The sequence below is a fragment of the Drosophila montana genome, unplaced genomic scaffold (genome assembly GCF_035044405.1).
Source record: "Drosophila montana isolate Dmon_TW-CO22-7 unplaced genomic scaffold, ASM3504440v1 contig_2397_1, whole genome shotgun sequence".
In the NCBI taxonomy this organism is placed as follows: domain Eukaryota; kingdom Metazoa; phylum Arthropoda; class Insecta; order Diptera; family Drosophilidae; genus Drosophila; species Drosophila montana.
The window spans coordinates 402,342-419,657 of NW_026997278.1; the positions used below are offsets into that span (position 1 = coordinate 402,342).

The window sequence follows — 17,316 nt, forward strand, 5'->3', positions numbered from 1 at the left end:
CGAATTTCTTGTACCTATCTCTATATAGAAAGCCGTTTATCATGGCTGACTGACCAACTGACTGACTGACTGACTGACTGACTAATTGGTGATCAGCTTTAAGCGTAAGATTTATGAAGCTGAAATTTTTACTGTTGTAGCCCTTTGTGCTGGAAGCGCACGGTAAGACGAGGTTTTGATCAATTTCATCCGCAAGTGTGAAAAAAGCGTGAAAAAGCGCAGCAGTGAAACTTTTGGTGATCAGCTTTAAGCGTAAGATTTATGAAGCTGAAATTTGTACTGTTGTAGCCCTTTGTGATGGAGGCGCACGGTAAGACGAGGTCTTGATCAATTTCATCCGCAAGTGTGAAAAAAGCGTGAAAAAGCGCAGCAGTGAACGTTTTTTGTTTGCCATCCGATCGGGCTCAAATATCAAGTTGTTCAATTGAGAGGTTTTTTACACGTTTCAGAAAGTCCATGTCTTCTTGGTCAGAACGGGGCTCAAAGATTTGTTTCTACCCACAACTATAAAATATAGCGCAAAATTATCAATATTTTTGTTTAGTATCAGATTGCTTGGATGGAAAGATATTGTCTTAAATTTGTGCCGTGCAAAGCTGGGTAACAGCCCCTAGGCCTACTTTTAAGAATCAAAGTAAATTAAAGACTTGATGGTCTCTCATCTTGTGACTTCATTTCTACCATTTCTAATCTCATCAATACAATTTAAGAAGCATTCATTTAACCTTTGTACTCACGATTGATTTTGCTTTTGTTGTTTTAATATTCATTTAATGTATTGTATTTGTTATACTAGACCGATTTATTGATTAGACTGGTATTTTCGCCCTTGTTCATTACATTTTTCCAATTTTGCACAAAAATATCTTTGGCATTCCAAAGTTTTAATACCCTTGCAGTCTTTGGCAGCATAGTTATACCAGCAAATATCGGATTTTGGACAAGAATCTACTTTTCGAGCGATCGGCAAAGAAAGCTATATGATATAGTGCTCCGATCCTGTCTGCAACAGAAAGACGAACGTATGCAACGCAATATAATTAAGAAAGTAGTTCGCATAGAAACAGACAGACGGACGGACAACTCGACTGTTGATGCTGATCATGAATATATATGTATACCAAATGGGGTCGGAGATGTGTGCTACTATGCGTTACACATTTCATCACAAAATCATATTACCCTCTACAAAGGTATTATGACGTTACAACCGATCGGATAGTATAGAGGTTTGGACTGCGAAAAACGTATCAAATAAATTCTGTAACAGATCATTGAAAATAAGTTTGAAACCTGGGAAAATGAATATGCTTTGAAAATACCAATTTTGTATTAAATGTGTTGAAAGTATCGATTTTGAAACGAAGCATATCTTGAAGATTGTGAAAACTACCGACGCCTAAGTTCTATGCAGGTCCTCGAATACAATTCACAATTACCAAAGTTATTCCAGACCGCATTTTCCCAATGTGTAGAGATGTGTGGGAAGAAGAAGCGCAGTTTCTCCATAAGGCGATTTCCGTAGTCAGTCGAGGGGTCAATCAGAAGGGTGTTACACTACCGGAGGGATAGGAGATAGGAGGCATTAAATTGGGCTAGGTAAAAACATATTACATACATTTCGATTTGTGATAGAGTTTATCCTTGAATTTCGTGATATAACCTTTATCAAAGAGGTATCAAAATCAGTCTACACTTGTGTTAAGCGTGGCCTACCTCTACTATCCGTAGATATGATATGATATGATCTCTTTTAGTCGGGAATTTACACGTATAATCCGAGGTTCAACTGTATTTAGCACGCTCTTAAAAAACCCAATGGGAAAAAGCGTTAAATCAATTGTCGTTTAAAGCTTAAAAATATTGTTTTTATTATTATTAATTATTACATGTTAATCACAAATTAACAAATTGTTGTGTTTACTGTTTACTTGTTTTTATTTAACGGCTTGGTTCTGAGCAACAGGAGTGTTAATTTGATTTTGATTTGGATTTTTATTTGTATTTTGTAATATCATAAATGTAAGTTTTTGTATTCAAGTGTCGAGAGTAATAAAGTAAAACATGCATATATGTGTGTGGATCTGTTTCATTCAGTGGGTAATGTACAGTATAATGATTAAACACAGCCACACACACACACACGCACACACTATATAGTATGTATATAATATCTATATATATATATATATATACTGACACATGCACACGCACATGCATTCGTATATATACTTAAGTACATTTCGATTAACATCATTCGATTTGCTGAAAGTTTTACTTTTTGATTTTTCGTCGAATTTATTTCATAAATTTAGCTTAGCATGACTTTTTAAAAATCGGCTCAGAATGACAAAATTTATAAGGGTATGAAAACCTTTATTCTAACTATGAAATTTTACTATCCGGCGGCATACCGAACATTTTTGTGCCTATTCCAGAACTTTATTTAAGATCAGATACATTTTTGAAGAAATACGAGAAACACAGCTCAGAATTACAGAATTAAGACAAATTAAACTCAAAAATCTGTATCTGTATATACAATTTTGTTGAAATCAAATAGTTAACAATTTTGCAGATGGGATCGGAATTGTGAAAACATAATAATAAATAAATAAAATAATAAAAGCAAAAACAACAGCAAAAGAAGAGGAGGAGAGTTTTAAGATAATTAAACTTAAAATGTGTAAGATTAAGCAATATATGCTTGAAAATTAAAAGTTGTTTATAGAATGAAAGTATTTTGTGTTCTCACAGATTAGTATTATATGGTGAGGATAGCCGATCCTGGCTGGCTCTTAAACAGATACAGACGGATATACGGATGCAGACTTGTTTTACATTTGAAGTAAATAGAAACAAAGTATGTTGATAATGTATTTAAATTCGATTGGAATAGGCATATTCTGAATATGAAACCCTATCTGACATTCTGGCTACGCTACAGCACAGCTCTACACTAATTGTCGCCTAAGAGTACTCGTAATATAAGTATTTGGTAAAGACACTTGTTGTATGTTGTTGGAATTATTACTTAATGTTATTCGCATTTGTTAATGTTTAGGTATGCATTTAGTATTTTTGTCGCTGATTTAGGCACTTTGTAAACTTTAATTCGAGATATAGATATATAAATACGTACATACATAGAATAAATACTCGTCCCCTTGACTTTAAAATTTAAATATGCCAATATATGCCAATATTACCCAAAGGTAATGTTTACATTTAAAATTTATTTAATTTTAATTGGGGCTAATTGTTTGGAGTTAATTCCAACATTCCCTTAAGTATTTAGGAGTGGAGCTATTATCTTATGATTTCAAAGGACGGCAAATAGTTAAGCTTAGTAATTCCAGTCCATTTTATCTTCGCTTTTCACAAAAAGATATACTCGAGTGCTGCAAAACAAAGTGGAAAAGATAATTAGTTCCGAGTATTTCTTGACGTGCAAAATCATTTGTGAATTCTTTTATTGATTAATCGCTTGCTTTACTTGCAAATAATATGACAAATATGAATAAATGACAAACTTTAAACTCGAATGTGTAATGTGGAATGTGGAATGTCCGTCCGCCTGTCCGTAGATCGCACAAATATAAATATATAGTCTACTAAAAATATTTCATTGTAATAGATTACAAGGTGTAAGAAATTGATTTGTTTGCCAATCATTTAATTTCCCTAATTGTTTAATTGTTTAAAAAACATTTAAGCCCACCAACTATTTTTTTTATAAATTATTGTTTTATCATTTCGTTATTTCCAAATAAGTTCTGTCACAATCATTCCGTACAAATATCAATCTTTTCAACGTGAAAGTTTTTCCTTAATTATTATTATTATTAATATTATTATTATTATTATTATTATTATTATTAATATTATTATTATTATTATTATTAATATTATTAGTATTATTATTATTATTATTATTATTATTATTATTATTTTTATTATTATTAATATTAATATTAATATTACAATGAAATATTTTAATATTAATATTAATATTGTTATTATTATTATTATTATTATTATTATTATTATTATTTTTATTATAATTATTATTATTATTATTATTATTATTATTATTATGATTATTATTATTATTATTATTATTGTTATTATTATTATTATGATTATTATTATTATTATTATTGTTATTGTAATTATTATTATTATTTTTAATATTATTATTATTATCATTATTGTTATTATTACTATTATTATTATTAATATTATTATTGTTAATTGATTGTACTTAGGCAGAGTTCTTTTTCTGTTTCATATAAAACATTATTTATGTACGATATGGAAACTTCATGTCGAAGGTTTAAATTCGCCAAGCCTCCAGCTACATATTAGAAAGGTTGCCAGTCAAACAATTTTTTTTAATGTAGCAAAAAGCTCGAAAAAAATAAACCGTTAAGCTGGCAATAACAGACAAAAAGGCATGCCAATTTGAACTAGCTGTTATGTTCCGGCTTTACCTTTTTTAAGTATTTGCTGCGAATATCAGACATCAATTGTCCACATATCGAATTAAGAAGCAAAAAGTGTAATCAACGTTTTCCGCCAAATTCCGTCGCGTGGTGTCAGGTGCAAATCCAAAAAAAAAGCTTACGCTCATAATAGCTATGTCATTATCAACCAATTGGGGTGGATTTTTCGGAAAAGTGTGAAACACGTCGCAAACGAATTTTGACGAAAGCGATTTTGAGGCCAATCGGCTGGCAATAAGAAATGTTTTGAACAGCTGCTAGTGCGGGTGAAATTACCAAAATCTGTGATCACGTATTCATTAATTCCTGAGAGTTTACAAAAAGTAAGTTGAAACTAAACTAAAACTTTGCAAGTATTTTTTTGCAAGTATTTTTTAAAGTTAAAATTCTCTTAAACTGTTTAATGTGTACCCATTCGCAAATAATAAGGGAAATGCTTTAGCAACGCCTAATAGAAGCACAAAGAAATCTGTAATATATGTAGATGCTGTAAAATGATGATGACTTACATTAAGGACAGCCGCATTCATCAACGACCATCTTGGGCAAATCACGTTTAATAATACCGTCGTCGCCGTAATATATCAGGGACATGCTTGAGAATTTAATTGGAGCACAACAGGGTCGCATGCCATTCAGCAGGCCCATTTTGCGATATTCCTCGATAAAGTGTGCGTGAAATGTTTGAAATGTGTCCGGTGTTCGAAAGGGTCCAGTGCACTCGCCTCTGCAATAATTAGCAAAATATCCCCTTGGCGCAATGATCCAATCGTCCCAGCCGAGCGCCTTAAACGACACATAAAACGATTCCTTGCAGCATTGTCCGCTCAAGGCGCCGCCGCAATCGACCGCCCGTCTTCTGACACGTCTTGGCCGAGTCGATTCAGTGTGGAGCACAAGGAATGGACGGTTCGGATTCACGTGACCCGAGGCAGTCTTCATCTTGGCATAGGCATTGGGTGCCGACCACTGGAACAGGTGCAGTGAGTATTGGCTACCACAGCCAGTGCAATCGATCAGTAGACGCAGATTTTCACCGCTTGTATCGCGGTACCATTCGCGAATCGTTTCGGTTAGATCGAACTTTTGCCAACCCAGGTGATCGGTGTCCACTTCAAAGGATGCCCGAAACAGAAAGGCCTGATCAATTGCCTGCCAATATGGAGCAGAAATTTAGTTACCAATTAGCAGCACTTCATCGTAAGTTAATTACCTTTTCAGTTATATTTATGCCCTCGGTCATTCGAAATACCCAAATTTTAATCCTTTGCCGTTGTGGATTTGCGTGGTTGTTCTTCCGTTTACCCTTCATTGTCGAATGTTGTATTTGATGCTGGGCTTCGGCTCTAGCGTCCCATTCATTCTGCTGCTGCTGCTTTTCGATGCGAATGTGCATTTGCGCACTCCTTATGGATATCTTTTGGTTTGGAACACGCGCCTTTTGAGGAGCAAACTCGACTATACGGTACTGCCGATATTGTGTTCCTAGAAAGACGAGAAATCACTTTATTTTATTAGCAGCAGGTTAGGTTAGTATATCGCTTTTTTCTATAACCTAGAAAAACTTTTAAGGGTGCTTTAGAGAGTATCTCCAAGTCGGGTACGCCCGACTAAAGCACTCTTGCATTGAATAATTTGTAATTTTATGTAGAAACGGGCTAATAATTCTTGTTTAGGATGATATCAGTTCTTCGATGAAAACAAAAGTAGACTGGCCAAAAACCGATTGGCCAAGAAACAGAAACAATTAAGTAAGAGGTCTGGTCGGGCGTGCTCGACTAGAAGATACCCTCACATCAACGCCGAGCTACCATAGCAAACACTCTAGGTTCCTTCTGTACATGCACGTACACAACAACAACAACGTGCCCGACTAGGCGATACCCTAAAACATCTTCCACCAACTCCAAATGCAGCTAAAGATAATTTATCTGTGTATACTATTCTACAATTTGGTGACTCTAGCTCTTAAGGCCAAAGGGATTTGGTTCTCAAACGTTATTTTGATAACGATATTTATCGAGTGCTCGGAAACGGGTCAAGTTATCGATTATCGGAAACAAACTCGCACACTTGGTAGACCTGAGTTCAAAGTTTCTCCAGATCTTATAGGTTCCGAGATTGACGCGTTCATACATACGGACAGACTGACATATCGAATATATATACTTAATGGGGTCGGACGCTGTGGCTGTACTAATTCTTTCCTTAGCTCCATACTATGGGAAATTCAATCGATATTATCTTCGGTGTCGATAGCCCGATCTTTTTCATGGCTTAAATATATGGCACACAAAGGCGCAAGGCTCTAGCTTTAAAATTGATTTATTTTTCATTTGGGAAGGGAATGGGAATTGCTGTATTTAACTCTAATTTTTTTTCTAGTTATGTTATATACATGCGAGAATATATATATTGAATGGCAGAGTTGAGTCAGCTCGTCATCTTGATCAAGAATACATATATATATATATATTATAGTATACATTATAGGGGCGGAGATGCTTCTGTCTGCCTTCTGTCTGTTACATAAATTTACACACGCATTATACCCTTTCTACCCTGACGAAGGCTAAATATCAACTAGAGTACTTTTCGTATTTTTTTTTTCGTTTTGCATTTTTAATTGTTTACTCTGTCTGTTGCGCTTGTTTCACACCTGAGAACAATAGTGAAAGTACTTCACCGCACACCAGTCTGCAATATCCACTCAGACGACAGCACATTACTTCCACACGTCTGTCTACATGTGTGTGTGTGTATGTGTGTGTGTGCAGGTTGTCTGGTCGGGGCCAGACAAATACATACATACACACATACATACACACTCGTCTTTGTAGATGTGTGAACTGTGGTCTGGAAGACTGTATGGCTGTAGGAGATACTTGAGTGCGCCTATGCCTCTGAGTGAGGACTGACATCTGTATCTGTAAAGGTGTCTGTCTATGCAAGCATACATACGTACAGGTGTCTACCAGCGGCTGGCAGCTCTTTTTCATGCCTCTTCAACCCACCCACCACCCACCTGCAACCGTCGCACCGTCATTGACTTGCTTGGTTTACGTATTATTTGTCTATCTATCCGTTCTCTGTTACTTCGTATGGACATACAAACATATTTACATTTGCATGTATTCCTATAATGAGTACGTATATATGTGTGTGCTAATGTGATACAGAACTTACGTTACTAATGAAAACCCTGCAAAGAATGCATACATTTGGTATTGTTTTCTTGTTTTGCAGTACAATGTGACCATCCATCCCCTCCCTGCTTGGGAAACCAACCAGACACGAGACACAACACACGAGACACAGACACGAGACACAGACGGGCCACAGTAGTAATATTCAGAGCTCAGATTCAGGGTTTTCAATGGCCAATTGTCGAAAATTGCTACGAAAAAGTAGCCGAACCTAAATCTGAGCACAAATTGACAATAATCAGCTTACAGTTCACGCTTTCAACTGTTTCCAGCTAACGATCCCTAAAATTAGTCCATTTTAGCTATAAACGAGAAAGACAGGCTATCTTCGGCACGCCGAAGATTTAATACCCTTATCTTTTCATAATGCTCATAGTGGTTTGCCCGTATCTAAGAAGCACAGGAATAGTAGTTAATGCCGAGTATGGTTAAGATATCTTGAAAAACAGAAAAGTTTTCCATACAACAACTTAATATCCGATCGATCGTTCCGATGGCAGCTATATGATACAGTAGTCCGATGTATATAAGATTTTGCATAAATGGAGGGAGCATTGTAAAACCAATAAATCCCGAGCTTGGTCAAGATATCTTGAAAAACAGAAAAGTTTTCCATACAACAACTTAATTTTCAACCGATCGTTCCTATGGCAGCTATATGATATAGTGGTCCTATGTTGATAGCCTTTTGCATATATATGAGGAGTATTGTAAAACTAATAAATGCCGAGTTTGGTCAAGATATCTTGAAAAACAGAAAATATTTCCATACAACAACTTAATTTTCGACCGATCGTTCCGATGGCAGCTATATTATATAGTGGTCCGATCCAGCTGGTTTTGACATATGTACTGCGTGTAACAGAAAGAGGCACTTCTACAAAGTTTCATAAAGAAAGCTTTGAAACTGAGGGACTAGTTCGCAGACAGACGGACATGGCTATATCGACTCGGCTTTATTTACTTTGTGCGGCCATTACTATTTTTGGGCTCTTTTTTTCTAAAATAATTATTATAAATTAACCATACCTCCCACGAATATAAAAATGCTTGGATTGTATAATATTTAGTTGCCAATACTTGTACGTGGAGTCCTGATCTTCGAAAGCTTATTACTCTGATCAAACTTTTCGGTATCTAAATGTATTCCGACTCGCAATTCAACAAAATGCTTGCCTTTGAGTTGTCGAAATATCAAACTTATCTAGCTTTGTCATCTATAATTCTATAATAATTCTCGAGGGCTTGGAAATCTAGAAATCGTTTGGTGCTTATGCCTAAATACAGAAATTCAATGGTACTTACCCTCCTCGGCAAAGGTAATAATCTCTTGTGTGCTGCCAAAGAAATCTTCGCGCTCAAGGCCGACGACATCATGATCTTGCATGGGCATGGTTGTGTGTATTAGGGCTTCTTTCTTTTTGCCTCGAGCATTATTGGGCGGCTGGTTGGGAGGTTTCTGTTTATGGTCTTTGGCATGTATCTGGACGCTGTAATCATTAAAATAAATATGATCATTGTGCTCGAAGCCGCCGCCGCCGCTTATGTCGTTATTGGTGCTATCACTATCACTACTACGATTTATATCAATAAGATATGTTGATTTTCTATAAGCATTTGACTTGGATTTCCTGTTGACACCATCCACCACCTGTTCCTCTTTTCTGGCGACTCGCAATGGTGAACTGGCCCTTGTGCCCTTTGTTTTAATTGAATCGTTCCACGACCAAGTGCCGGTATTTCTCTGTGAATGTGTTGCAGTCCTTTCGGCTGTTCGATTTCTTAATAGATTTCCTTTGTGGCTGCTCTTGGTGCTCCTACTATTAATCGTGTATGCCACATTTTTAATGGCAGAATTATTCTGATCCGTTTCCACATTGGGAGCAGTCATTGGGTGGTGGTAGTCATTGATCTCGGCAGCGGTCTGCAGCCTTTTTCGCTGATCGCTCAGGATGTCGCTATCAAAGACATCGTTGGTAACCATTTGGCCGCCGTCTGCCCGATAAATCGTCTCCCAGATGAACTGTTTGGGTAGCGGATGAGATACATTTGGTTTATGGGTGAGTCCAAGTTTCGTTAGGATTTGTCGCTTTATCGACTCCAACCGAACCCGGTCGCTCAGCCCAATATTGTTATGGTTTCGATTAGTTTTCTTATAGATGTAATTGTTGTTGTTGTTGTTATTGTTGTGGTTATTGTACTTGTCATTGTTGTTGTTGTTGTTGTAGTCTGTGTGTGGGTTATCTGTGTAAATGTGGACAATTGTTAAGTGTTTTGTAAGTATCAAAGTTGTATGGATTCGTGTTGTAAAATTGTGTACATATTAGAGATGGGCGCGTGCCTACTATTTTCGGCTCTAGCACAAGGCGTGCACTTGAAAAAAAAAATGCCTACGACTGCACTGGCATAATTTTGGAAATTCCCCAAAAAAAATACTTGAGTACACTTTTCTATAAATATTTTGTACACTTTTGCAAAAGTTATTCTCATTTTTCTGCTATTTATTTGCTGCGATAGTTGAAGATTAGCTGCGATATTCAGTTGTAGCCGTCGTGCCCATCTCTAGTGCGAATACAATGTTAACAGTGTGTTGTTCTTATTTTGCGCGCCGGCAAATAACTGTAGTCGGATATATCCGACTTTAAACATACTGCGTAATTGCTTAGACTTGATATTACCATGGGAAAATCAGTAATCTATCTGGAGATTCTAATTAAAAATGTATGGATGCCTTTTCCTAAAAGTAGCGTTCAGACGGACTGTTCAGATCTTTTCGGCTCTCTTTCTCGTGTACACTTCTAAAAAAATCTTCACTGACCTATTAGCTATAAGTAGGGACAGAGCTGGCCAGACAGGTTCAAGTTCTGTCCCCCATATAATATTTTCTTCATTTAGGGGCCCCAATAAACCGCAAGGGCTAATGTTAATGTGATTTGTTTTATAGTGCTTTTATAATTTAATAAAATTAAAATATATTATTTTTAATTAAACTTGAGAATGCTTTATCTCGTATAATTTTTGCTTTAAATTTACAATTTCTTATGACGTCACTGACAAAAAAGGCTGTGAATAGGGGCGTAGCTGGGCACACTCGTTTTATCGCCCATTTATAAATAAACAAATAAACAATTAAAATAAAAACAATCAGATTTGAATAAAGCCAATTTAATAATGTGGAATTTGATTTGTGGCATGTAAATACGATGGGTCTTGAAATGAGAGACTTACGCTTATCGCTGTAAAAATTGCCCTCCTCAAGCTGGCACAAAGTGCAACCCTTCTGTGTGACCAGACTTGAAACATATCCGCCGCTACTCGCAATGGCATTGCAGTTGATCAGCTTAACCTCAAGCCAAAACAGACAAATTAGCAGCCACACTAGATTCGCACGGTTGCGTTTGGCTTTAGAAAAATGGCGCATTGTGCCGTAATTGCTGCTCGATGGCCATGATGAGACGAAAGTCTTTAAAGACGACGACGTCGAATTTCGCGTACGTATTTTTGCTGTTACTGTTGCTGTTGCTTTTGCGCTGTCTCCTTCTCGTTCTCGCAGCACTTGCAGACTTGGCAGAAATATGCTACTATCCTGATATTGTTGCATTTTGCTGCTGCCGGTCTGCTGTCTGCTGCCGTTGTTGTTGTTGTTGTTGTGCCTGCGCCGTCGGCGACGGCGACGCCGACGTCGTCTTCTCTGCCTCTTGCGATTATTGCAAAACATCTTACACAGGTTGTTCGTCTTCAGCTGTTGGTCATTCGTGATGTCATAGGAAGCGTGACCGTGCCCATACTGTTCCTTCAATTTGCCGTCTCCATTGCTGGCCGGCGTGCTGTTAGGCGTTGCTATGGAGCTCGGTGCAGCTATTTGGTGGCCCATCTTATACAGCGTTATGTATCTGGTCATCAGCGCCAGGAGTGCAACCATCCATTGACGGGCAATTGTGACGACCACGCCAAGTACCATTATGGCCGCCACCTGAATGCAGGCATTCGCCTTGAGCCGCGGCGCTGACGCACAGAGGCTGCCGCTGCCGCTGCTGCTGCTGCTGCTGCATGTTGTGCAGCATATCAGGCTTAGGTTAGTGCAGCTGCAGCAGCATACTAGAACGCAGCAGCCCTGTCGGCAGCAGAAGCATGGACAGTTGTAGATGCATTTGATATCCTTGGCTCCTGTTGCTGCTGCTGATACAATCGGCTGCTGTTGCTCAAAGTCGAGTCTCATTGTCATTTTTGCAGCGCCTACTCCATGATTACGTGCATATTACGGCATCCACTTTCTCAATGCGCAAATTCGTTTACTGCATTGAATAAAGACATACCTTCACAAGCATAAATTATAAACAATATTAGTTATAAACAACATGTATCTTTGTATTTGCCCTGCTCAACCTGCTTTCTGTCGAGCGAATCAAATTCAAATTTCTTCAACCCGTGATATTTGAGTTGCAGCAGAAAAACGGAGTCGGTCGAATCGATCGGGTTCGCTTCAAACTCGATTTCAGCTGTGTTCGAGCCAATCGTAAATGCATCCATCAAGTTGCGTCTCCGTTTGGCTCGAACATGTTGCTGACTTGAAAAGGTTGCACTTCATTTGTATGATTGTCTGGGGTAATGGCTGAATCGTTTATTCTAACACTCCTCATCTCAATAATCGGAAGCTCGAGTCTGATTGAGTTTGGGAAAATTAAAGGTCGTATGTTTCACGTTAAAAAAACCTGCAACTTTTTACATACATGACCCATATTTTCCAACCAGGAGGGCTGGATTTGCCAAAAAGTGTAAGCAAAAGATATTTGCAAATAAAGGTAAAGTCGATCGGATGGAGAACAATAAACTTTAATACACCTGTGCTCCGGATATTTACCACAGAGGTCTCGACATAAACTTTGGAGTCATTGCATCCAGTTTTATACGTCAAACTGTGACCATTGATTAATGTCGAAAGAAATCTTTTCGTTTGCAAAAAAAAAAAGCTAGAATGTTCGGAAGAACATGATGGGTTTGGGTTTCAAAAAGTATTTATTTTGGGAAAGGGAATATAGCCTTTCGAGGGTATGTAACAACTGTAAGGAGGCACAACCGACCCCATAAAGCAAAGCTTTATTTATCAAAAAATCAAAGCCGATTTATCATGTAAACAATGTAAAAAGATATCGAAGTGTTGCCTCTATGTCTTCTATAATTTAAGGACACAAGACGAAATTTGGTTTGCACCCGACACTACACACAAATAAATAAATAAGCAAATATAAGAATATCAGAACTTAAGATAAAAGACAAGATATGAACGAGAGTTATTTAGTCAGAAATGTCCGAATAGGAGATACCCTGAATCCCGCGCTAAGCTAGTTTTACAAACACTCTCGCTTCCTTCTATAAATCTTCTTCTTACATCCCTCAGCCCCCAAATAAAATGATCTTGAATAACTTTTTAGCCACTTTTAATGGAAGAAGACTTTGATTAAAAATGAAAAACATTCACAGTCAAAGAGAGAGAGAGAGAGAGAGAGAGAGAGAGATGTGGGGTTGCTTCAAGCTTTAAAATAAAACACGACAAAATATTGGCAAGAACTAAAATAATTGTTGCAAAATGTAACAAAAAAACAATTATTATTACAATTTAGTCGATATGTCCTTTTGATTAAACCGATATCTATGAGATTTGGAATTAAGTTTACCAATTTTCGGGCAACATTTGGTTTTGGGATGCATTTTATTGCCTAGAATGACAGGTTCTTGCAATAAAATAATTACTACAAAATAAGATAAATACTAAAATAATAATAAATTATAATAATAATGATGAGATATTAGACAAAACTGACAATCAAATGAGATAAACTAAATTGCCAATACTTTCCTCCTTGACTGTGTGTATGTACTTGAGTATTTGTGTAAGTACACGAACAAACAAACATACACACACACATACATACATACATAGATACGTATAGATTATGTTCATATAGTAGAAACCATTTGTAACGACTGACAGACAAAAGGATGCGACGAGACGACGCCAGCAGCGACCAATATAAAAGCCAGCTGGGGCTGTGGGTTAAAGAAAGAGCAAGAGCGGGACACAGCGAGGTCCACAGCCAAAGCGGCAATCAAATGAATTGGAGAGTTTCTAAGCTTTAAGCTATGATGACACAATCTATTTGCCTCACAAATTTTCAAGATTTGCAATTGCCCTGCCATAGAGAACTACTATTTAAATTTCCAGCACAAGTGTTGCCTATTATATTTGATTTTTTTTATTTCGCAACAAAAAACATACTACACACAAAGTTATGGGAGTGTAAATTGCGGTTTTTCTTCATTTTGGCATTTCGCAACACACAACAAAATTGCGGGAAACATTTAATTTTACAACCCAGCCTAACGATTAACAATGTATGTACGTATGTATGTATGCTATGCATGTATGTAGGTCTTACATTAATAGTTAGTTAGTGGCAGACAAACTAATATTGCAGCTTAAATAGTTGCCCCAAGCTAGTATCTGACAATCATGTAATAGCGACTAATATTATGATTATTTAAATCCAAAAACCATAAAAGTTCTTTGTTTACGAATATGTCTGTGGACATGAGTAGATATCTACATACTTATTCAGACTTACACACACACACACACACACACATAATCACTGCTTAAGCATTGGAGACACTTCGTCTGGAGCACATTTATTGGAGATGGAGTGAAATTCGATTGTCAGCCAAAACTGGCAAATTCGCCAAGCTCACATACACACATACATACATTCAAATACATAGTTGTGTACATAAGTAATCGTCGGTTTTGATGTGTATGTGTGTTAAAAATACATAAGTGAATGTGCATGTGTATCTGCACATATGAATACATACATATCCATGTTGTGTGTTGTCTCCTTCATATGCATGTACATATGTACATATGTACTTCATTTAATTGTGCTTGGTAGGTTTTCTAAGTCTTTTAACTCATTGGTGTTATTTATTTAATTTATTATGCATAAGTAGTAAGAATAAATTAGTTTCTTTTGTTTTCTAGAACATTTGAATTTTTTAAATGTGCTATAATAATATATGTATATATTATATATATGTATAATTTGTAATGTTAAAAATATATTAGATATTTTGGATATTTTTGCTGTTTTGTCGTTAATTGTTACTTGAACCGATCGAAGCCGTTTACTTAAAAAATACAATTAGCACACTTTTAATTTCTAATTGAATTCATAAAATAAACTGCCGAATTTATTTAATTTATGTTAATTGGCACTTTAAAAAACGTTAACTATTTATCTGTCACCAAATTGTGACAGTTGCAGAGCAAGTTTCTTTGCGAAATAAAAATAACGTTTATTCCGCTCGGTGTTAACGGACTAAATGAAAATTGAAAAACGAAAACACGCTTACGAGCGAAAAGGCAATAGTATTGTATCAGCTGGTACAGTATACGCTCGATATGAATACTCCTTAACATTAACTTTAAGCTAGGAATAAGAATATTTATTTGGAAACTATTATTATTTTTTTTAATTGGAAATCCAATTTGAATGTTTATTAAAGATAAATAATCGCAAAATGTAATATTAACATGTTTGCTTGATATTTTCTATGTATCCATTTTATCCATGCTATTTGCCTTAAATTTATATCGATGTAGATATCAGAAGTGTTGAGAACGGCAATTAATAATAATAATGCCAGGTTAATAAACAAAGTTTGATAACAGTTTCTTACACCGAGTTACCACTGTGTATAAAATGTACTCTTTCAGGTTAACGGAAAACGAAGCGAACGAAATTACATTGGCCACATATCAGCTGGTCGCATATATTAAAGGAGAGTGCTACTCGACAAAAGCTCACTGCTACGAATCTACGAAAGCCCTAGCCAATATTCAAAAACTGGCCACCCTTTTGTTCGATTAAAAAAAAAGATGAAGAACGAGACAAGCGGGTGGCCCACAGTTAACTCAATCAATTTGCATAATTTGTTTTTGCTTTTCGCGCCAAACTCTGACAAAAACCGACAGCTTATATTATGTTTTGCTTTTACGTTCTTTGAGATATAGAATGGGTACATATCTACACGCCCATGCGTTTGGCGGGCACCTTATTGCTTCTCGATTCAAACTTTGTTGTTATCCACTATATATTTTAAAACTTGCCGCAACATAGTGTTTTTTCGGCTCAAACTTTGGCCACACTGCTTATCAAAGGAATTGCTCATTTAAATGCATGCCCTGCTGTGCAGCCCTGGTCACTATCGATATAAACCACATACGATAATTTATTATTGTTCGCGTTCGTTTTGCTTCGTGCTTTAAATAATTCAAATTCGTACTTTTTGTTGTTCCCACACACAGGAATGGCAACAAGTGCTGCGACTATTGCAACACATAGGTTGCGGTCAATTAATATAGTCAAAATATTGATGTTGTGGGCCGCATCTTACCAGGAAAATTCGCTCCGTGGCAGAGCAAGAATCCCTTTGCACATTGCACTGGGATCTGCGCGGGTAAATGTCTATTCGTATTGTCTTTTCCAGTTGTTGCCCGTTTATAAACTTGTCTTTGTTTGCTTGCAGAAGGCGCCACACAGAGGTCGGGCAGCTGCTTTGCATGACATCAAATGGAGTCACAGACGTGGGACGTACGTTGGCCACAGTCAGTCGAGAAGGCACCGTCAAATAATTTAATGAGTGAAATCGCAGCAATGCTGAGAAGATTAATAAGCAAACAATCCGGCTGCATAGGATATTTGTCAAAGGAGGACACCACTAATGCTGGATTTGAGTCAGCAACAGTTGCAGGATCATGGCTTGCGCTGCGGCTCATTTCACGAAACTTGTCAGGACATGTTAGAAGAGCGGCGCAGGCTGCATTTAGCCATATATCCTGCCTTGTTAAGGTAGCGCTGTCCGCTGGCCATGGCCAATCTAAAGCGGAATGGCACACCCTTCGATCTGCATTCCACATTGGTGCAGTTGTTATATATGCTCAATCTGCGGGGCGCGGAGCTCAGGGATAAACATGACAAACATAACCTGATTCAGTGATTTTATTAAATTCAACCGCAACTGTGGCAGGGCGGAGAATGGGTGTTGAAATCTTGGACCGGGTAAGAATGAAAGAAAATCTGTAGACAAAGATTGCAATTTAGTACAATAAGAATATCTTAAGGTAGCGTAAGCTGATAAAGTCGCAGTCCACAGAATTTTATGTTTGTTTTGATACTTTGGCGGTTGTTCCTATTAGAGATGAGCGATATTTTCTCAACCAGTTTCAAGTACTTTGAAGTATTTAGTTACTGTTAACAGTTCATAAAAATAAGAGTTCCAAGTAAAATTCAATACAATGGTAATTGTTGGTTACAGTCACTGGCCCTGGTTTTTTTTTGTTTTGTCAGGATTCAATTTCCATTAAAAGTTGTCGATAACGTGGTGGCGGCACGATTTTCAAGCATCGTGCAGCAACAGTAGTACTTGATGAATTTTCGCCAGTTTTGAACTATCGCGAGCGCTTCGAGATGAGCGATTGCCGAGTGTCATCCAGCAACGATACTAATTGACGATGAATTTCCGATATTTTTGAACACGAGCTGGTGACC

At 37.0% G+C, this 17,316-nt stretch overlaps 1 protein-coding gene across 3 annotated transcripts; it reads right to left on the reverse strand.

The window, feature by feature from the left end:
• Nucleotides 1-3,071: 3,071 nt before the first annotated feature.
• Actbeta (Activin-beta) lies at nt 3,072-11,936 on the reverse strand. Of its 3 annotated transcripts, none has more exons than XM_064681604.1 (5): nt 10,940-11,936; nt 9,017-9,955; nt 5,719-5,990; nt 5,015-5,657; nt 3,072-3,401 (listed from the first exon to the last, which is right to left on the reverse strand). In XM_064681604.1, exons 1-4 carry the CDS (start codon nt 11,934-11,936, stop codon nt 5,016-5,018), a joined length of 2,850 nt encoding a protein of 949 aa, XP_064537674.1. In that variant the 3' UTR covers nt 3,072-3,401; nt 5,015. The 3 variants fall into 3 exon arrangements, with proteins under 3 accessions (XP_064537674.1, XP_064537675.1, XP_064537676.1); XM_064681605.1 differs by having other exon boundaries at nt 9,017-9,734; nt 10,940-11,155; XM_064681606.1 differs by lacking the exon at nt 10,940-11,936 and adding an exon at nt 10,530-10,685 and having other exon boundaries at nt 9,017-9,734.
• Between the last annotated feature and the right edge of the window lie 5,380 nt (nt 11,937-17,316).

Excerpts from the sequence above, each read along its gene's own strand:
- Actbeta (XM_064681604.1), bottom strand. The coding sequence starts at position 11,936 with ATGACAATGAGACTCGACTTTGAGCAACAGCAGCCGATTGTATCAGCA. Across the intron at positions 9,956-10,939 it reads CAATTTTTACAGCGATAAGC|ATAACCCACACACAGACTAC; the intron begins GTAAGTCTCTCA and ends ACATTTACACAG. Across the intron at positions 5,658-5,718 it reads GCATAAATATAACTGAAAAG|GCAATTGATCAGGCCTTTCT; the intron begins GTAATTAACTTA and ends CCATATTGGCAG.